Here is a 23,646-nt window from a genome sequence, read left to right on the forward strand (position 1 = left end):
TACCACTGACTGGTTAAAAAACAGGATTCTAAAACTCAGAACAAGGATATGTGGCTGAAATCAGATGTAACGGTTTTGAATCCTCACGTCACTCTGAGTGTCCTTTACCAGCAGCAGCAGCTGACCATCCACAAACCACTTTCCTCTACTTGAAAATCCTGGGATAACTGCGTACAGAGCGCTCATCTCTCAGTACTTCCACCCCCAACAATAAAGTTACCAGAAGACTACAGCAGCCAGAAAAGGCAAGATGACTGAGGACACGAGACTCCTGAGAAATGCAGGCTTGGGTCCCATCCTAAAGTAAAGAGTCCTAACCAGGTAGATCCTTGCTGAAGAAAGGGAAAATAAGGAAAAAGGACACTGTATCAATTATAGCCTGTGACCAAACACAGAAAGAAGGACTAGTGACTTTGCAGATTTTCTATCTGCTTGTTATATGTGTATGTTTATCTACATCTACTAACCATTTTTTCCATCCTTCCCATTTTTATTTTATATAACAATCAACTTTACAATTTAATCTTTATATTAAATAACATTCAGTATGACTGACTTAACTTGTGGAATCATTAACATAGCCAGCAATGAATGCAATGACTCTTGGGGCTCTTCATCCGCTCATCAGGGGAAAGAGTGAAAACTTCTGTTGCATCCTGTTAGACAGAAACATAACTGTTGTGTATTGGATGGGAGTTCAAATGTTTGTTGAAAGGGGTATACACAGTCCAAGCAGTCAAAGATACATGGACTGCTCCTATGACCAACTATCATTTCTCGGGTCTAGATTCACTACTTCTACGAGCTCTGTGAGGATGGGTCTGGGCTGTTTACATACTTTCCCTCCTGACAGCTATCATGAGGATGCCGACGAGCCGGCGGAACAGGGAAAGGCCTTGGCTCCGGATCCTCGTGAGAAGCCTGACCAGCTTCTGGGGCACCAACAGCCTTCTCCAGCAGCAGATTCCTGCAGCGAACACAGCTTCTCTTGCACCCAGCTCTTGCAGGGCATGCGGCCAGTAGGCTTCCTCAGCCCCCACTACGGACAGAGCGTTCTAGGCAGACATCACCCTCCAGGGCTGATCCTCCCCGAGTTCTGCCAGCCAAGGACCACGGTGACTTCTCTGCTATTCACTGAGCCACGGCTGCACCGTCCCCACCAAGGTGTGGACCCCAGACACCGAGCAAAGTGCGAGCTCTTCCGTGGGTGGTCCCGGGTGCTGGCTGCTCCTGGTGTGTGCTTTTTCTATATTCTTTAGAACGATCTTTGTTACTAAACACTCCCCTTTCATTATAATCCCTTTTTATAGTGATTTTTACGTATATTGAAATCTCAGGTATTTATTAGTACTACAAATATGCAGTCATCAGAGGAATAATTAACCCGTTGACACAAACATGTATTAAAGCATAGTTAACCTGGAATAACCTCCCCAAATGGATCTTCCTATAAATAGTATCCCTTCTTTTTGTTTATGTGTAGCACAGATGAGTTCTCTTTATATTAAAACTTTCCCATAAAGAGATAGGGAAATGGAAAGTAAGAGGCTGTTACTTGTCTCTTCTTTCTCATGAATAACTACAGCTGCAATCATGAATGTCCTTCAATTCCCTATGTACTTCTCAAGGTAAACTCTCCAAGAACTCATCTGTAAATTTCAATATATGTAAAAATAATTTATTGTCTTGGCACTTACATATATTTAAGATGATCTGGGGTCACTTATAAGCAACAAGGGCAAGAAAGACCACTTTATAGCCACTGCTATGAAAATCCATAAAAATCTGTCTACACCTAGTACAATATATATTCAAACGTTAGTCCAAGTGTCAGAAAGACAGCTGGATGGCCTAAACAGCCTTAAAGCAGCACAATCCTTTGTTAGCACAGAATCTAGTTTCTAAAGAATAAAATAATTTAGTTTTTAAAGAATGAAGACATACCAAATGATTTATTATGGACTTTGAATGACCACTAATTCCAGATTTGTTGGATGATTACCACTTGGCTGACTGATAATTTGAAGGCATTTTTGAATATAGCCATTTACTGAGAGCTTGTGACAGCACCAGGTATTTTGCTACATTCAAAACTTTGTTATTCCCATTTTGTAGATGAGGACCTACAACTTAAAGAGGTTAAGTCAACTATCCAAGGTTACACTGCCTAAAAGAATCGCTCTAACTCAGAAGTCTATGTGTTTATCTCATTTACTATCTTTCTAAGGCCTACACCCCAGTGTATATAAGTGCTCTGTAAAACTGTAAAGATTTTCCTCAGGCCTTATGGGTATGGAGAGTCTTAAGAGACCAAATTTCAATTAACTTTCTTATGAAATCTTTCTTCAAAGGAATCTGCCTAACAATGCACCTCCAATCACAGTATCATGCTGGCTCTCCTACTCCACTTTCCTTTTTTATACTCACCTTTTTTTCCACTTTATAAATAAAAGCATACTTCTTTCCCATTCAGAGGGGCAATCTGAAATAGTGGTGTCAAACTGAACTATAATGACTGAAAAACAAATCTTTGTGGATGACTTCCAATTTTCCACTTTCAAAAAAAAACTGAAGGAGGCTCTCAACAAGTTTTGGGGATTTTGGCAAATACCTCAGAAGAATTCAGTGACAATGCTATGATAAATTCCGTCCATCCCTACCAACTGATTTATCTGAATAAGGTTTCTCAACCTTCATTCATAAAGATGAAAAGTAGAAATAAAGTTCATGCTGACTTATGTCTCATTCTATAAATAAGTAAAATTCACTCAATCAGGAAGGATAAAAAAAGCCTCCATGTCATTAAGAGATGCATTTCTAATGAAAGTTTACTTTATGTTTAAGTAATTATATATAAAATTTGTATATAAGTTTGTTCTTGATCAGTAGATACCACAAACAACTTTAACTCAATCTACACCAGTTTTTTTTACATTTAAATTCCTGAAGATATTTTTACTGCAAACTGGTATAATAGGTTAAATAATATTACTTAGGTTTTATGCTAAAAGTCTTGAGATGTCACTGTCAAGGTGTACAAAGGAATACTTAAATTTTGGGGAGACTGAGTAAAAAGTTTTAATACCACTGTTTCAAACAGTTAAAAATCTTAAGTATTTTGCCCTATTTCTCACTCAAATCTGAGAAAGATATGAGGAAAATGTTCATTGCCAATATATTAACCAATAGCTACTACGCAAAAAGAAAGGTTAGTCTAGTGTTGGAAAAATAACAGAAATGAAAACAACCACTGCCAAAGAGAGATAGTGTTGCTAAGAAAACAAAAACAAAGTGCTCAGTTTGTCTTATTATTCACACTTGTTTTTCACTTATTTACAAAATGTTAGTGTTAAATCTAAAAGGAAAAATCCTAAATTATAAATTATTTCAGTTCATTTTTCAAAATGATTAAATAAGTATACGCTAGACTTAGACAAATAAAGATTTCTAGAGGCTGACAGGAAGAAGGAACTGTACTGGTTCTCTAGGAGTGAAACATGTCTCAGTGAAATCCAAATAAAATAAAGCTGAGCACTAAATCTGAAGACGCGGTTATGCTGTGAGGAAGGGAGACATTTAACGCCGCTAACCTGAAACACAGATAGGTAAGAACGACTGAATGCACACAGCCACGGGGGCCCCCTGAGAGCAGAGGGTGGCAGTGAGAGTCTAAGCTCCCTGGACGTGCGATGCTCGTTCCTGCCTCCTGTCTTTGCCGCGCGGCTAGTGCCTTTACTCAGCATGACCCTCACGACAAGCCTCTCTGGCTCTTCTTCCAAGATGCCAAACGTCACATTTCTCATCAATAACAAGTAATAAAGTTTTTAATTTTCAAAACTTCTTTCTAAAGATATTACCACATTGCAGGAGATCATAAACCACTAGCATAATGGGAAAAAAACTATCTAAGCACTGCAAAACCAGACTCTAATACTGATGTATTCCATGTGGTCACTTAAAATTTGTGTAACTCAAGAAGTCAGTAATCTTTAATCTTTATATATTCTATTTCTGATGCAAGTTATCATGCTGTGCCACTGTTTTCATGTCAGCATTTGGCATGGCAAGTTATATAACCTGGGAAAAGTTCTAAGAATATATAATTCTGTCTCATGATGTTCTAACTTTTCTTCTAGTATATAGTATTTCCCCCCCCTCCAAGTTTTACTGCAATATAATTGATATACAGTACCATGTAAATTTGATGCATATAGCATGATGATTTGACATAGATTACATTATGAAACCATTATCCCAAGAAGTCTAGTCAACACCCATCATCTCAATAGATGAAAAATTAAAAGAAACAGAAAAAAATTATTTCCTTGTAATGAGAAATCATAAGATTTACCCTCTTAACAATTTTCACATATAATGTTAACATACAGCAGTGTTACCTATATTTACCATGTTGTACATCACATCTCCAGCAGTCATTCACCATGTAACTGGGAGTCTATGCTTCTGACTGCCTTCATCCAATTCCCTCTTCCCCACAACCCCTTGCCTCTAGTAACCACAAACCTCATCTCTTTTCCTGAGTTTGCTTGTTTTCAATATATAATTGACCTACAACAGTGTATTAGTTCATTAGTACACTACCAACATAGTGATTGGGTATTTTTATACATTTCAAAATGACTACCATCATACATAATATTTCTGCTATGATCACTTTGAGAAAAACAAACAATACAAAGAGTAACTAAGAGCAATGATCTCCATGGGAGATTACACACGCCTCAGTGGCACCAAAGCAGTACACGAGAGGTAACTTGTGTGTGTACACATGCATGTGGGCGTGCCTATGTGTAGGTAAACAGGTCTGTCTCTTTCTGTTACCTACTTTACAAATCTAATCTCATGAGATTTCAAGATACCATTACAGTGTTCCTGAAAGTTCTCTCAGGAACTTTTTGTTCTTTTACTTTTGACTCATTCATGTTATTACTATTCTTCCACTGGAAATCACTATGGAGACTGATTAAAAGACTTCTTAACAATGACATTCACTGGGGCAATGCCAGTCCCCAAACATGAAAAAGCTTGGGCTTTGGATCACAGGCACATACAATTTTGAAGAAGCTATTCGTGTTTTGGTCAAACAAAGCAAAGAAGGCAAGACAAATAGGCACCAAATGTGCCATGTTTATGAACCTGTGTACGTGTGTGGGGATGAGGGGGAGTAAATTTTCCAACTGCATTAAGCAGCTAGATAGATTCAGAAGCCATACGAACCAAAAAAGGGAAGTAATTTGAAATATATCTTTAGATATCTTTAATTTCATTTAACAAATATACTTGTGTGTACGTGTGTAAAAAACTTCAGATTCATAGACCTGTATAATTCAATAGAAGAAGTGTATTTCCTAAATGTAAACAAATACTGTATTCTGCAGTAGATACTGGAGAATACTGTAATTTTAGGCAAATGGGCAGGATGCCAAGTATAATTTATATACACACACTGAACCACCACTCGGTAATTGTTATTATATTGGCAAGAAAATTATTCACCTTTTCTTAAAAGCAGTTTAGAAAAATCTTTAATTTTATCCCTGTGCATCCCACCAACCACATATGGGTACCAGAGCACTAAAATACCTCCATAGCCTGGGCTAGGCGCTCTTCCAGCGCCATGTAAGTGAGGAACTGAGGATCCACGTAAGAAATAGCTTCAGCAACTCCGAGTCCATCTGCGAAGCCGTCAAACAAGCTGGGGGAAAAAAAGTACAACTGTGATTTGGGAAACCTTTATAGTGAAGACATAATCATATACTAGCATACTGACAAGCCAATAAACACACAAGCAGAAAACCTTAAGAAGAACCCAACAGAAAGTTAAATGCTAGGTGTAAGGAGTTAAGATACCATTCCCATCCCTAACAGGCTGCCACACTCACTGCACAAAGTTTTAAGAAAATTCTCTCCTGTTTCTAGTTCTAGTTCTGGGAACTGTGTATGGCTGGGATAAAGGTAATACTTTTTCTCTACTAATTCTTTCCCATGTCTTCTCCCTTTAGTTTGGTTTCCAATTTAAATTTTGGTGAGAACATGATAAGAATTACTCCATCTATTTTAATTCTATCATTGTTCAAAGCCTTTTTCTTCTCTTACCTTGTACTGCTTAATCACTCTGGGCTTAAGAATACTTTTTTTTCTCAAGTTTTTCTCATTAATTTATCTTTTATTTTTCTAAGGACTAGGGTTTCTCCCTTACCATTCAGTTTGAAAAAGATCTGAGCTCCTAACTGCTCACTTCTATTACTCTGAAGGGTTGTAAGCCACTTGAAGACAATATTATGTCTTAATCTGGTTCTCATCTTCTCCCCTCCACCTTAATATATACACAGATTCCTCCCTTTCCTCCAGTCTTGGAAATACTAAATACTCCAAGATTCAGAAAATATAAGATATCCTCAGTCATCTTTCTAAATCTTGTTCCGTTGGAATTCCATCCCTTCAATTATCCTTTCTGCAGATAATTCCTAAGCCTCTACCTAATTTCCAAACTCTCTCTTGAGTTCTTGACGTATATTTTTAGTTTTCTGTGGGGCACTTTACCTCAATGAACTCCTACTACCTCGAATTCAACATCTCCAAAACTGGGTTTATTTTGTCTAGTTAAAGACAAGCTTCTGTTGACCTTCGCATTCCTATCAGAAACTGAGTATCACAGTCAGTAACACCCAGTTACTTATGCTAGCTCAAAATAGTTATGATGTGCCTCTGTGCCTCCATTAAAATTACAAATCTACTGCCCAGAGCTCGAAATTATTTCTGCGAAGAATATATTAAAGCTTAGTAGTATCTAGAAATCAGCAGACATCATACGGTACAAAAGGAATAGGCATTTTCATACAATCACAGATTTTAGAATTAGAATTAAAACTTAAGATTACCAAATCCAACCTCCTTTGCAATATTAACTCCTTCATCTATCAGTGAGATACAGGGCAGAGAGGAAGAATGTAGGAGTCAGACAGATAGGAATTTAATGTCACAGTTAACTGAACTATTGTTAAACAGTATGAAATTTTTATTTGGTTGTTACTGTTTATCTATAAAACAAATTAAATGAGTAAATGCACACAGGTGCTGTGCACAGAGATGGCACCAGATGAGGCATTCAAGAAACAGCAGAACCACTTCCTCCATGCAGGAAACATACTGCTTTCTAAGCAGGTGCATGTGGAATAGGAGAACCCTCATTAGAAGTTTGAATTAAGTGCTCTAGTTCTGCCTGCTGAAGCAACACAAACTTTCCTCTTTCAAGTGATGAGAGTCAACTATCCCCTAGTAATTCTTTTCGGGTCTAAGCTAAACAAATCTAGACACTCAGAGCATAATTTGGTTGTAATCTGGTAACCGAGGAAATGATCAGCGAACATTAAACATTCCAGTATTGTTCACTTGGTAAACACCATGGTAATAACTGTCTCAGTAAGAACCACCAAGGACACTAGAACCAGTAGTTTGAGAGGAAACAGGTTATCTTCCCACCGGATGCTTATTTAATTATAAAGGTAAAAATGGCAACCATACAGTGATGAGATCTGAGAGACAGTACCTTTACCAAGTGATCAGAATTAATATCATCCTGGGACAATCCAACACCACGTGCCTTCTGAAATGCACTGAGAACAGAACACTGCTTCTATGGTGTGCCTGCTAGCAATGTGTAACTCAAATCTAACTATGTCATCAGACAGAGAACAGAACACTGCTTCTATGGTATGCCTGCTAACATCGTACAACTCAAATCTAACTATGTCATCAGACAGAATTAACCTAAGAGTCATTCTACAAAATAAACGGCCTGCACTTTTAAAAATACCAAATTCATAAAAAAAGACTGAGGAAATGTTTCAGATTAAAAGAAACTAAAGAAAACATGTTAACTAACATACCTTGGACTGCATCAGAAAAAAATTTCTCAAATGGCATTAGTGGGGCAATTATAGATATTTGAATAGTTCTGTAGATTAGAATAATACTTGTATCAGTGTTGATTTTCTGATTTTTACAATTTTACTGTATAAGAAAATGTTCCCGTTTTAATGAAATTCATTCTAGGTGATTTATAAGTAAAGAGGCAATCATGTTTGTAACTTACTAAATGCATCAGAAAAAAAATATAAATAAAGCAAAGAATGGCAACATGAATGTGGCAAATGTTATTATTTACAGAATCTTAGTGAAAGGTATATGGGAATTTTCTGTACTGTTGTTTGCCATTTTTCTGTAACTCTGAAATAATTTCAAGAGTTTTAAAAATTCTACTCTTAAACCATGATTATAGCCATAAAGAATTAATTTCTCACAATCTAATTAGGTCAATTATTATGCCTCAACTTCTTATTAGGTTGATTATTAAAAAATAATAATTGCAACCCAATTTCTAACCAAGAGAAAGCTTAAATTGTTATCAAAGAATAAATAGATGGTACATTTGGGATGTGTCTAAATCTAAAATCTATGTTTTCTCCACATCAACTCCTGCCACACAAATCCATGAAATAGTCTCTGGTTATTTCTGTGAGTTAATGAAAACAAACAAACAAGCAAACTTTTGATAGATGATTTTTTTCTATTTTCCTTTAAGCATTTAAAATAAAAAACCAAAAGGCTTTCATTTTTTTTTTTTTTCTATGCAGAGGCAAAACTGAAAAAAAAAAAAAAGCATTGAATTTTGGAGTTACATAAGAATTGCTGCTGTTCACCATGGCTATTCCTTTAAGATACCAAAATGACATGCTACTTTAATGTGAAAATCAAACCATATTTTTACCTTATCAATATTTACCTACTACCACATAAATCAAACAGAATACCACCAAAGCAAATAATGAGGTGTTGCCATATTTAGACAAAATTCAGAACAATAACTTCAAAAATTTTGTCTTAAAAATCAATGCTAAATCATTTTCCATATTAAAAAAAAAAAAAACTACTTTGAAGCTTCATAACTTGGGGAGCAATCAGTAATGTCTTTACAATCTTAACACAACAGCCATATCCAGAACAATCATCAGTGAATTAGAACCTTTCAAACTTAAGTTAAAATTCATTCAATAAAGACCTCAATCATTTCTTCAAATTTTTATGGGAAACCTTTTTTGAAGGTTATTTAGAAATATATATATCAAGATCTTAAAAAAAAAATCACGTTAGTAATATCACCTCTTATTAACCTGTCCTAAGGAAACAACCTGATGTACAGACCACGTTTTACGGGTGACAAATTTACTGCACTATTCAACAAGGAAATCATCAAGTAAATGTTAGTGCCTCTGTAGGATGGAGCATTTATACAGTGTTTCTCCTATGAAACCGGTGTCTCCCAATATGCAGAGATGATGCTGAACAGACAACCCTGCTGAGCACTGTCAGAGATGGCTGTGCGTGATGTCATCAGGAAAGACGGCAGGATGAACAAGCTCAGTGACAGGGGAGTGGGCAGAATGAAGGAGGGAAGAAACCAGGGGGTGCTCAAGGTCACGGACGAGGACTAGATCAGGTCACTGACTCCATTATGCTTGGGGAGACAGGACACAGGCCTCAGAAGAGAGTCTTTAGGATGAGTTACAAGCTAACTGTGTGGCTGTGAGGAAGCCCCACTTCTGCTTCTGTAGCAGGGTCACTACGGTCTGCTCTGATTCTTCCCCTGGGGAGGGAGAAAGATCAGCAAGGAGAATCATGGAGACACCGAGTTTTGTGTCTGGAACAATTTAGAGAAGTACAAAGAAAAACATTCAGAAAGAGAAACTGAAGCCACAAAGAAGGCCCTAAAAATATATTATCAGGGGTCTGAATGAGTTTTTCTTACCTTTATTTTTCTAAATTTTCTGTAATGGAATTTTAACTAGAAAAACAAGACAAATTCTTAAAAATATATCTGTGCAAAGATGAAAATAAGGGTAGCATCAAGCCATAATTTTTTCCAGAAAAAGTAACAAAAACGGGGTAGCTGGAACAAACATTCTCTCTACATCTGAGTAATTATTTCAGAGGGCTCTGAACACTTGGGAAAAAAAAAAGTCTTAAGTTTATAAACCAAAACAGATAAATTCTGAGCATTCATTCTATCACAAACAGTTAACAATTCTATAATCCATTTAATGTGTATGTTACTTTTATTTGAAGCTCACTATTCTTTGCAGCATGAAGTAAATTTAATTCATTCAACATCTCTGGGAAGGTACAATTGTATTTTCCGTATTTTGCAAATACAGAAGGAAAACTACAGTCTTGATTCTGATTCAATCACAGGTTTTGAAATTCTTCAAGTAGTATTCATCATGGACTTTTATTTTTTACAGGATTATATCAAGTGCTATATTAAGGGGATCAGGACACACAAATATATATTTGTCATAAAAAATTTTTAACACCAAATTTAAAAGTCATAAACCTGAAACAAGTATGTAAATAACTAGGATGTAAGGCAAGCATCCGTAGAGTTAATGGTCAAAGAAGGAATAGGTCAATGACTAGAGTTCATGTAGGAAGCAGTGTCTGAAGTGAGCTTGGAAGGAGAGGAAGATGAGAAAAATGGAAATATTTCTTAGGTGTCAGAGATCCAGTTCTCATAATTTAGACTCGTGAACAAATTCTACTCAGTGATCAGTGAGCATGGTAAGCACACTGTGCTACATACCTCCAGTCCACATCCAAGTCTTCACTCACACTGGAGTCATCCTCAAGGTTATTGTTACCATCCAACATGAAAGCTTCTGGCTGTGCAAATTCGTTAGCGGGCTCATTCCCTTCATCACTGCTGCTTTCATTGACTTCATTGTACTGTAACCAAGGAATTTCTCCCTCTTCCAAGGATGTTTGTTCCCTAATACAAACATTTTCATGGAAGAAAAAGTATTATTATTTTAAAATACATCATAAATTTTTTCTTTAAAGAGCTCTCTTTAGTGCAAGTAGATACTTTATTTGAATTCTAAATTCTTGGTACTTACATGATTCTAAAAAATCTGCCTTCTTTAGATGTAAAATTATTTTAAAGGGAAGCAAATTTGTTATTGGGTCATATGTATAAAGAAATAGCTCCTAATTACCTAAGAATATTTTTATTTGATACATATTATCTATACTCTATTTTCTTTTTGCAGGAGAAAATTAAGAAAAACTCACCCTAGGTAATCTGAATCATTAGGTCCCAATCTTGAGTAGTTTCCCTCAGTTACAATAACCGCAGCCCCGTGCCCCGCCCCCCCCCCCCCCCCCATTACTCTCCTGCTGTTCTCTCTCCCCCTGGAGCACCTGGAGATCAGCCCACCTTGCAGACACTCCCTCCACCTTTGAAATGCACTGTCACCAGATTTACACACTGCCACTCCCCTGCCTGGTTCTCAGATCAGAGGAAATGTCACTTCTTTAAGGGAAGCCTGTCTTGACCACTCATTTTAAGCAGCTCACCAGTCACTGCTGATATAGCATTCTGCTTATTTTCCTTATAGACCTTCCTTTTACTTATCATTTTCATGTTTACTGTTACTCATTCTTCCACTAGAAAATAAGCTAACAGAAACAGGGATAGACAAATCAATGACACAGATAAAGAAAATAAGAAAAATGAAAGTATTTCAAAACAACAGGGGAAAAGACCACTTGATAAATGACACTGAGATAACTGGGTATCCACATGGGGGGAGGAAGGGACATTACATTTTGATGTCATTATTTAGCCTTAAATAAATTCCAGATCTGTTTTATAAAAATGCATGTCTGCCTTCAATACCTCTAAAAAATCAAGTACTAGAAGGACCACAAGAGAAATTTTCACAAAAATCTGTGTTGTTCTAAACATGATACAAAATTTTGAAGCCAAAGATAAATTGATTGCTAAACTTCACAACATACACAATAAAGAAAATGCTCATGGAAAAGTCAAAATACCAAAAACTTGGACACGAAGACCAAACTGAGAAAAATTAATAATTATAGTACATAAGAAAAAATGGCATTTCAAGGCTGCAAACACTGAACAAAAGCTACTTTCAAATTTACAAATAAGACAATTATACTAGTAGAATTTTCTTACTCATTTGACAAAAAAATATATCTTTTAGTATACCAAAAGGAGATTAAATAAGATAGTCTCAGCAAAGTTTCATTTTAGTTTGGGTTTAAGATGAGAAATAATGTTATACAACATTATTTGTATCTCAACTTGAAGAACAGCTAATTAAAACTCTATTCATTCTAATGTGTAAATTTAACTTTAGGAATAAAAACATTTATGAAAGAGATGTAGACAATGCCCACATACAAGAATCAACCCATTTTCAATACAAAGAAACTATCTCCTTCTACACCTAAATCCATAAATGTTTAATTTTTGCTCAAGTACACATCAGAATAACATGTTTATACGATTTAGTCTAATAAAACGAGAGAAATGAGCATACCAAAATATGCTTATTTTGTTAAATTTTTAATGTCTAATACATAAAGACAGTAGACGCTTTCTTTTCTTTTTTTTTTTTAGTAGATGCTTTCTTGTGCATAATTTAGTTCCAGTAAAATTAAGCCTCAAACAATTTTAAAGTACAAATCAACCTAAAAGTCCTGTGCAGCAGTCTCTCTTCACAGCTCTCTGAGGCTACCTGGCAGTGTCCTCTAACTCTCCTGGGACTCACTTGCCTCCTCCTAGACTGGCAACTTCTCAAGGGCATAAAACGCTGTCTCTCCTCATTACCCTGGAGCAGGGCATGGCAACCCACCGCAGTGTTCCTGCCTGGGGAACCCCATGGACAGGGGAACCTGGTGGACTTGTGTCCATGGGGTTCCAGAGTCAGACACGCCTGAGCCCAGCGCACTCATTAGAGCCTCACTCCCTGTAACATGTGCTTGACACTTAATAGGTTCTCTCTGTGTTGCAAATATAATAATAAACCCTTGAAAATCTTTTAAAAGTCAAATAATTTAGAGATTAAGCCTAGAATAGTCCTTGGAAATGTCTGTTATTTCAATGTACACCTACAAGAAATACATTTTTTAAAATTATACAGCTATCAAAATGACTGTTATGCTGTAATTCAGATATCTAACATAAAACTCAAATACATGGTTGAAAATTATTCAGTGTAAGAAATATTAATTTATGAGTTTTTTAAATTCAAAGAAGAAAAGTAAAATAAGAAATTATTCTGAATCTGAACGATAATGTCATTAATACTCTTTCAACTATATAAATAATCCTTGGCTACATATTTTGCTTAAACATTTGTTTCTGTCTATCACAACTCATGATAACACAGTTGCAGAAACAGAAAATAAGTGTGATGTGGCACATGCTCTCACAGTGTTACATAAAGTTCATTCATCATTCACCACAAAACTGATCAGGCTAGAAGAGCGGCACTGTGGTTGGACCAGAGTTGGCCTGATAGTATAACAAAAGGAATTTTGATCTTAAAAAAAAAATTTTTTTTGAATAGGACAACAGAAGTACCCAGGACCACCTGTTACCTCCCCACTACTGAACAACAGGGTCAGAAGTACCCAGGACCACCTGTTGCCTCCCGACGAGCTACAATGGAGGAGTCTCTCTCTGATCCTAGAGGCCGTCTTCCTGAGCTCTGGATCATCTTCTCAAGAACCTCACTTAACCTTCGCTCTAATTATCAGTCAGTTACTTTCTCCTTGAACATTCTATAAGCAAACAATCATGTTTCTAGGTTTTTAGGGGTGAGGACAGCCCTTTTCTAGGTCCAAAATCCACTTGGAATCTCTTCCCTTTTGTAAAGAACTGGGTATCTCCGTTTTCTCATCTTCAATTCCCTTTATTTTTTAATTTCTTTCTTTTCCCCAATGCAAAATATATACAACCTATTTTAGTTACACAGTATATTATACTGAACAATCACAGACCAATCGCCCAAGCCAGGAACTAGACTATCACCACTGACTAAGATACACCTCGTGTTCTACACTTTTTCTACCCCCCTTGGCCTGACACTCCAGAGCAAAGCACCATCATGGTGATGCTGTGTTCATTCCATTGCTTTGTGAAAGATGTTTTCTATACTTAAACAAGATATTTACTACTGCCTGTTTTTAAACTTTATGAAATAGGTATGATACACATTTTCCCAGGAATGGTTATTCTTACTCAGCATTCTATCTTTAAGATTCATCTATGTTTCTGTATGTAACTTCATTCATTACCACTGCTGTGTAATACTCTATGTATGTATACATTAACTTTGCTTATTAATTAGTACTTGGGTAATATCCACCTCAACAATCAGCATGTAAGAACTGATTCACATCCTCCAAAACACCTGACACTGCTAATACAACACGTAATTAAAAGAAGACACCTCCTTGTGATCCTTTTTTTGTTGTCGTTTTTATTTTTTGGCTGCACCACATAGCATGTGGGATCTTAGTTCCCCAACCAGGGATTGAACCTGCACTCCCTGCATTAGAAGCACAGAGTCCTAACCACTACACCACCAGGAGGGGCCCTCCTTGCATTCTTAATGTACACTCCCTGATTACTAATGATCTAAGCATCTTTTGATATTTTTATTCACTGTTAATATTTCGTCTTCAATGAATTATCTGCTCAAGGTTTTGATCATTTTACAACCAGACTAAGTTTGCTTACAAATTTCTAGCTCACTATGCACTCTGCACATTAAGACTTTATACTGTAAGTACAGTTTCCTAATTTGGTTCTCTTCTTTTCTATCTTTGTTATCTTTTATTACTCTCCCATCCTGCCATGCTAACACTTCCTCCTCAATGGCCATAGAAACGGTACACTTGTCTTACTCCTGATCTTAAGGGGGGAAGTTTTTTTAATGCTTCTTTATTGAAAATTATTTCTATTCTTTTAGATAGGTTTTATGAGGGCAAGGAAATTCTGTTCTGATTTTAGTTTCTGAACTTTTATCATGATGAGATGCTGAACATTACAAGTGATTTTTTCTTTTCCCCCACAGGAAAAAAAAATCTACAGAATTTGTCATTTGAATTTTCTCCTGTATTTTGCTAATGTGGTGATAACATTTATAGGTATTCTAGATAAAACTACTTATACATACCTGGAATAAACTCAAATTGGTAACTGAGTTTTATCTGTTAAAAAAATACACTTAACAAATTCAGATTTCCAATAATTCTGTTGAAGAGTTTGATGTATACTTTAATGAATTAAAGTATAAGCTTATAATTTTCTTAACATACTCTTTTGGTACTAGGGTTATACTGGCCTTATTTGAATGACTTGGAGAAATAGTTGTTTTCTCACTCTCTTGAAGAGTAGTGTGATATGACCTTTGAAAGTTTGGAGAGAATTTAAGAGAATTCAGCTCTAAAACCATTTTGGATCAGTTATTTTCTCCATGGAAAGATTATAAACCACAGATTACATATCTGTAATAGTTATCATATTATTTAGGGTAGTGAGTGTTGATGAATTCCATTTTTCTAGGAATTTGTCAACTTCTAAGTTTTCAAATGTACTGATTCTAAGATCAGTGTTCTTCTTGGTCCATACGACCTTCACTGGTTTTGCAGCTCTGTCCCCTTCCCACATCACTCACCTGTGTCATCTTTATTTTCCTGTTCACTATCAAGTGGAATGTCTTCTTGTTCTTATTTTTTCAGAGTATCAGCTTTTGGCTTCTTTGATTCTCTCTACTATTATTGTTTTCTAATTTTATTGACTTTTGTTCTTATCTTCTCTAACTCTGATTCTTATCTCCTTACCTTAGTTTATTTATTCTAACATTCCTTTTCTATTTTTTAAGTTAAATGCATAGCTACTCCATCTTCAGCTTGTTTTTATTCTAACATAAGTATTTATAAAGATAAATTTACCTGTAAATATCAATTTCACTATAATCCCACAGTTTTTGACTGGTGGTATTTTCATTATCATTGAGTTGTATGCTTTTTAAACTTCTAGTATGATTTCTTCTTTGTCCTACTGTTTTTTTAGAAGCATGGATACTTTCAAATGCAAAGGGGGTTTTATATACACACACACACACACACACACACACATGTATTATTTATTTATAAAATTAATTGCATTATGGTCAGAGAAAACGGTCTGCAGGATATTGATTCTTTGAAATGTGTTAATCTGTGCTTTGCAGTCTATAGTACACATTCACTCTTTGTGTTTTTGTATTCCACAGCATGCAGTGTTCATTAAATCATGTTTAAATGAGTTGCTCAAATCTGCAATTAATTTTTTGTATCCATAAATTAGAAATTCAGAAAGGTATTTAAAATTTTTCTAATATGACAGAAAATCTGTCAATATTCTCTAGTTTGATTAAATTTTGATTTATATATTTTGAGTCTATTTTATTAGGTACATTCAAGTTTAAAACTGCTACATTTTACTGGAAAATTGGACTTATTATGTAGTTACCTTCACCGTCCCCAACAGTGCTTTTCTGTCTTTAAGTCTACTTTGCTAATGCTCGTATGATTAGTGCATTTTCTTTTAGTTAGTATTTCCCTGAAATACCATTTTCTGTCCTTTAACTTTCAATCTTTTTGTATGCTAATGATTTAAGTGTGGGTTTTGTAAACAACATTTAACTTAAAAAAGCTAACTGATTTGAAGCTTTATCTTTCACAAGCAGAGAGAAAACAGTTTATGTTTATTACAGAACTTTTTCTTATGTGCTGCTTTTTTTATCTCTATTTTTCTTCCATGTTTTAATGCTTTTTCTTCCTTTCTTTACTGTTATTTGGATTGACTTTAAATGTTAGTTTTTCATGTCTCAAGTTTCTTTTTTCCTTGTCTACAGGTTTCTAACATATATACTCTGTATTTATTCTTATAATGGCTACCCTTAAAATTTTACCATACAAATTTAGCTTATGTCAAAAGCTAACTTTCAGACTTCTCTCAAACCACACACTTCAACTCTGATCTTTCCCCAAAACTGAAATACTCCTGCTGTAGAGCGTATTAGTTCTGCCCTTCTCACCAACCGACTTCTATTTTTTTAAATCAAATTTCTGGATCTTTTATTGCAGGATACTGATGCAAGCACTAGATGACTTCCAAATGTGTTTCTGTTTGTACTCCTGTATCTGTACATCTAACTACAATTCAGGACACTTCCCTTAAAGTTATAAGCTAAATATTCACGTGCCTCCTGCCATCTACAATGCATGTCTGCTGCCGCTAGTCACTTTAGTCGTGTCCGACTCTGTGCGACCCCACAGACGGCAGCCCACCAGGCTCCCCCGTCCCTGGGATTCTCCAGGCAAGAACACTGAGTGGGTTGCCATTTCCTTCTCCAGTGCATGAAAGTGAAAAGTGAAAGTGAAGTTGCTCAGTCGTGTCTGACTCTTCAGTCTATGGACTGCAGCCTACCAGGTTCCTCCGTCCATGGGATTGGCCAGGCAAGAGTACTGGAGTGGGGTGCCATTGCCTTCTCCACAATGCATGTCTAACGCACTTAAAATTCTGGAAAGGAGTTCCTACTTCCCAATTCTCTCCCCAGGCTTCCTCATCTTAGTCAATGACATGAATGTCCACCTAATGCACAAAGAGAATACACAGTCATAACTGACTGGTTTCTCCCTCATCTCACACCCAATTCATTTTAATATTTATAACTCAAAAAGAGTCCCAAACTTGTTTACCTTTCAAAATTCTCACTACCAGATACCCCCTCACAGCCTAACTCACTCTTATCTTCTTTTTTACTTTAGTCCCTTTCCAATTCAATCTCCACTAAGCTGTTTGATCTTTTAAAAATGTGTTAAATCAGTTAATTCTCCACACTTAAAATCTCATTGCTCTCTGAATAATTCCAGCTGCTGTATGTTCTTCAGAGTCTGGTTCCTGGCCACTTCCTCTCATATTACTCTTTTTCACTCATCTGCTTCAGCCCCACTACTTTCTGACATGCCAAGCCCTTTCCTTTTCACCGTACCTCTGCTCTCCTCTCTCCTACTGCCTAGAAAGCTCTCCCTCAACTAATTGCTATTTCTCATCTTTTAGAACTCAGTTCAAAAGTCAATTCCTAAGAGAAGTCCTCCCTGACAACTCTAATTAATGTAAGCACCTATCAACTGCTTTATTACATCTGCGTTTTACTCCCTTCACCGTTAATTATCAGTTTGCAATTTACAATTATTTCTATCTTACCTGCCGCTCCCACCACCACATAAACTTCATGAAGGAACTTTGTCTTGTTCACTGATACAATCCCAGGATCCAGTACAACGCTTGGCACGTACTGCATGCTCAGTAAATGTTTGTTGCATGACAGTTACATACGAAAAATTACATATGAAATTCTTCACGAATTACATACAAAAAATTTAATACTTAGTAAACTAACTAATTGAAGGCAGGAGGAGAAGGGGACGACAGAGGGTGAGATGGTTGGATGGCATCACCAACTCAATGGAGTAAGCACCAGGAGTTGGTGATGGACAGGGAGGCCTGGCGTGCTGTAGTCCATGGGGTCGCAGAGTCAGACACGACTGAGCGACTGAACTGAACTGAAACTAATAATAATTAAAGATGATCAAACATAAAGTTAGGAAGAGGGAAAAAAACGCCACCTCAATCTACCACTATCAAAACCAATTGTTTGTAAATTCCTTTCTTTACAAATTTTCTAATGTTTTTTTATTTCCAGATTTTCATATAGAATTAATCTCAAGCTGGAAATTTATATTTTTTGAGAAGTAAAAATTTGATGTCTGTACAAGTTGAAATAGTTTTTTCCTAAGAAAATATATTTACCAAAATAGATTTCACAGACTAAATTAGAACCAACCAATCATCATCATGAAGAAATTTTAATTATCAAAGAAATACTCCCTCAAAACAAAATACCTAGCCTGAAAGGTTTCACAAACAAATACTAACAGCCTTTAAAGAAATAAGAAGCTATTTAAACACCAAAAGATACAATGTATATAAATATATTTATATACTCTTTTAGCAAAGTTGAGTATCAAACTTATCAAGACCAAAAAAATACACCACAAATAGGGAAAATTCACCCAGCTCTGAATATAAAAATACTACATAAAATGCCAGCAAAAAGAATCTAGCAGCTCATTAAAACAACAATAAACCATGACTATGTGATCATGCTGGGTTAATTATAAGAAGAAGTAAGGGTAGTTAAATATTAGGAAATCGAGTAACAGAATAACTGCTCACGATTACTAGGCCAAAAGTAAAAAATCATTATGTCATTTCCATTGGTGCTAACAAGACTTTAAAATTCAACAAATTTTCTTACCAGAAACCTACAAAATACAAAATGGGGAAATTTTCTTTAATGTGATTTAAAACAAAAAAAATTCTTTGTGTATGAGTGTATATGTATGAAATCAACCTAAACACCAGAGTCTCTCTTACCCGGGAAATACTAGCAGAGCAAGAGCTGGTAAACTATGGCCCACAGCTTATTTCCAGCCTGCACCTGTTTTTATAAAACAATTTTACTGGAAGACAGCTACACCCATTCATTTACGTATTACCTGTGGCTACTTTTACACTGCAACAACAGAACTGAGTAGCTCCAATAGAGACTGGCACACAAAGCTGAAAATACTCACTATCCAGCCCGTCACAGCATAAACCTGACAAGCTCTGTACTAGAGCATTCCCGTTAAAGTGAGGAAAACACAAAGAGATTTAACATCAAGCCACTAATTGGAAATACCACCCAATGCAATCAGACAGCAACAGTAAACTTCACTGTTTACAGCTGCCTGCATTCGCAAGAACGGCTGTCCCTTCTGCCTTGTCACTATCTCCACTGAAGGGCAACGGCAGCTCTGATTCCCTCCTACCTGACTTAACCAAAATGATGGTTTAAATGTCCATGGTTTCTCTAAATAAAGCAAAATGGAAACTGTATTTCAACTGACGGCACTGTAATTACCAGTATTTTCAAGTTAATTGTTCTTTGGAAAATAACCAAGGGCCTAACAGAATTCAGCAGGACCTAGTGGTCCTACACAGGGCTTGTAAACGTGACCAGCAGCACAGCACCCCACAGCGCGCGGGTCACAGGCCGCGCGGCCAGCGTGCCCTTCCCCACGCCGCGCGGCCAGCGTACCCTTCCTGAAGAGACAGCTCCGGGTTCTCCTCTTCCGGGCCGCTGCTGTCACTGCGGAGCTCAGGCTCGTTCTCCTCTTTTCCGGGCAGAGTCTCCCAACTCTCGTCGCTCGAGGACTGATCTTTCTCTGTACCAGAAAATCGATGCGGCAAAGAAGCAGACCATTCTCCATCACTGCATTCTGAACTGCAAATTCAGAACAGAAAAAACTGTCATGACAAGTGTATTTGCCATTTGCCATGTTAACCAGGCATTAAGGTAGAGAATGGACTACTAATGCTCTACATGTTTCATCAGGAGCTGGTTCAATTTTAGCACATTTTAAAATAAATACAGAGACAAATATTCAGCAGAATGTAACATTTTCAAATGAATATATTATATGGAAAGTTATGAAATTATCAATTTATTATTTTCTTCATTAAAGTAACTAATTCCATGGTGTTTACACACAGGTTCTTTATACTTTAGACATATTCTAAACAAAATTCTAAGTAATGTATTCAGTAATCACAATTTAAATGCTATCTGGAATATATAATAAGTGTTATTACTCACCCGACCTATCCACAACTTTCTCATTACCTACTGACAACTGATATCACATCCTCTATGAAGAAATCACTATTACCATGTTTAAAAAGCTTACCTATTTTTTTCTCTTCCTTTTACAAAAAACACTTTGCAGTGGAGAGACATTCAAATTCATACAAAAGAGCACTGACAAATCTTTACTGAAGTCCTTTCATAGGACTATGAACACAAAATAAATCTCAACAGAATATTTAGATAAGGAATGAAATAAGTGATAAAAGGGTTAACGAAAAAATTTCAGAAAAATTACTTTAAGTTATATGTATTTAAGTGGTTAATTTGGTTACATTCAACAACTTGCAAAGCATTAGTCATCTTATATTTGCTGTTGTTTAGTGACTAAGTCATGTCCAACTCTTTCGCAACCCCATGGACGTGGCCTGCCAGGCCCCTCTGTCCATGGGCTTTCCTAGGAAAGAATACTGGAGCGAGCTGCCATTGCCTTCTCCAGGGGATCTCTCTGACCCACGGGTTGGAACCTGTGTCTCCTGTACTGGTAGGTGGGTTCTTTACCACCAAGCCCCCAGGGAAGCCACATCTTATATCACCAAAAGCTACAATATTACTTAACAGTGTTGAATATAAATCATAAATGTTCTTTCCAGTAACATCAATCATTCTGCTCAAGAATTCCCTTAAAGATTACCTTCTGCACTGACTTTTAAGAAAACAAAAAAATAACAAACTTTATGTTTTTGAAAGGAAGTGGTAATTGGTACTGTCTTCTTCTATAGGCAGATGAACCCAAGAGATCAAGATGCAGTTAACAAAGAGCAGCACTAATCTGAGCTCTGAGAAGGTAACAGAAGTAAAGAAATAAAATCAACTTCCAATTTTCAGAAGACAATGTGCAGCAGGACACAAACATCTTGGAGAAGGAACAGAACAAAGCCCTGGCACAGCAAGCAACAGGTGTGCCCTCACTGGGCATGAGCCAAAACTGCTTCTGTCTGTAAAATCTCTGTGATCCGAAGAATCATCTAAGATCAAGTAAATCATTTACAGACTTGTATCAATGTCAAAATCTCACAAAAGAAATAGTTTTAAAGGAGCTTACCGAACTAACTTTCCTTGACCATGAAGCTTCTCAAATTTATAGCTAAATTACCAACTCCAATTTTGGTATGTCTTTAAGAAGCAGGCTAAGATTTCTACATTAGTTTGTGGCAACTTTTTAACACACTTGCTTAAAAGTAAACTTCATTATTAAACATTTCTCTCAGAGTAAGGTCCTGTCCAGAAAGATAACATATGAAATTTCTGAACTTTTATGAATTAATGAAATAACTGATGGAATACCTCCAAATGTCAATATAAATAAGACGCTTATGTTGAGGACTGACAAACTATGCATCTTGTTAGCCAAATCTGGTCGTGCTGCCTATTTTAAAAAATAATGGCATGTGAGCCACAAATGGTTTTTATATTTGATTTTGCCATAGTCAGCAAAACCTAAAATATCTAATATCTGACCCTTTAAGAAAGTTCGTAGACAGCTGGCCTACATCACTGCTACTCATTATGTATTAACATTCACTTCTAAGTAGGTAACTTTTAAACATATATCCCCAGCCCTGACCACCATACTAAGGACCACCAATAAGGAATGAAATAAGTGATAAAAGGGTTAACAAAAAAATTTCAGAAAAATTACTTTCTTAACTTTCATAACCACTAACTGCCCATCAAATATTTTTTAGATTTTCACATTCCTTTTAAAAATTATATATTTTTAACGAAATTCATCTGCTATTTAAGTTCCTTTCTTGATTTTCTATCTGCTAATGGTATTATCCTGCTCTTAAGCTGTATAGATCTCTGACTCTTCACAAACTCCCCACAAGTCCTCTCTTACTTCCCATTTTTTCTGTTCAATGGCTCTTATATCCTAGCTCCCTTTTCTCCATTTCCCCTAAAAAACTCTGGCTCAAGTGTTTTCTCCAAACCTAGACTTAAGACAATCAGTTATTAACTGGTGTCCCTAAATTTAATCCCAACTCCCTCAACTCAATTAAAAAACATATTCTGAATATTCCTATTACTTCAATTTATATCAAACAGTACATTTATAATGTTACTCCAAAAATATATTTTATAATAAAACACTATAAATAATAAATTTATATTAAAACAATATAGGAACTTCAACAGTTCCTCTCCACTAAGGCTCTATTTCACACAGGTAAGCCATCTGCCTACAGCCCTCACAATTCTTGCTACAGCTGTCCATTAACATTGTGCCTTAAGGTAATGAAGCTGAGAACACAGGTTCTGGAGTAAGTTGGCCTGGATTTGAATTCACCAGTTATTAGCTGTGGAAAAATTATTTAATGTCTTTGTGCCTTCACTTGCATCACCTATTAGAAGAATATAATAATAGTATCCACCATCACACTGAGTTTTTGTTTTTGTTCATTTATTAGTTGGAGGCTAATTACTTTACAACATTGTAGTGGTTTTTGCCATACATTGACCTGAATCAGCCATGGATTTACATGTATTCCCCAACCCCCCTCCCACCTCCCTCCCCATCCCATCTCTCTGGGTCTTCCCAGTGTACCAGCCCTGAGCACTTGTCTCATGCATCAAACCTGGGCTGGTGATCTGTTTCACACTTGATAATATACATGTTTCGATGCTATTCACTCAGATCATCCCACCCTCGCCTTCTCCCATAGAGTCCAAAAGTCTGTTCTATACATCTGTGTCTCTTTTTCTGTTTTGCATATAGGGTTATCGTTACCATCTTTTCTGAATTCCACATATATGCGTTAGCATACTGTATTGGTGTTTATCTTTCTGGCTTACTTCACTCTGTAAAATGAACTCCAGTTTCATCCATCTCATTAGAACTGATTCAAATGTATTCTTTTTAATGGCTGAGTAAGATTCCATGGTGTATATGTACCACAGCTTCCTTATCCATTCGTCTGCCGATGGGCATCTAGGTTGCTTCCATGTC

The 23,646-nt window shown here is 36.2% G+C and overlaps 1 protein-coding gene across 3 annotated transcripts in view; it reads right to left on the bottom strand.

The window, feature by feature from the left end:
• The window catches only part of PJA2 (praja ring finger ubiquitin ligase 2), a 70,661-nt gene that overhangs the window by 12,581 nt on the left and 34,434 nt on the right, over positions 1–23,646 (bottom strand). For all 3 annotated transcript variants that reach the window (XM_061152126.1, XM_061152128.1, XM_061152129.1), the window contains 3 exons: positions 20,091–20,276; positions 10,661–10,846; positions 5,605–5,716 (listed from right to left, as the gene is read on the bottom strand). In XM_061152126.1, coding sequence (XP_061008109.1) covers positions 5,605–5,716; positions 10,661–10,846; positions 20,091–20,276 — 484 coding nt within the window. The remainder of the gene's footprint in view (positions 1–5,604; positions 5,717–10,660; positions 10,847–20,090; positions 20,277–23,646) is intronic.

This window comes from Dama dama, chromosome 9, assembly GCF_033118175.1.
Source record: "Dama dama isolate Ldn47 chromosome 9, ASM3311817v1, whole genome shotgun sequence".
In the NCBI taxonomy this organism is placed as follows: Eukaryota; Metazoa; Chordata; class Mammalia; order Artiodactyla; family Cervidae; genus Dama; species Dama dama.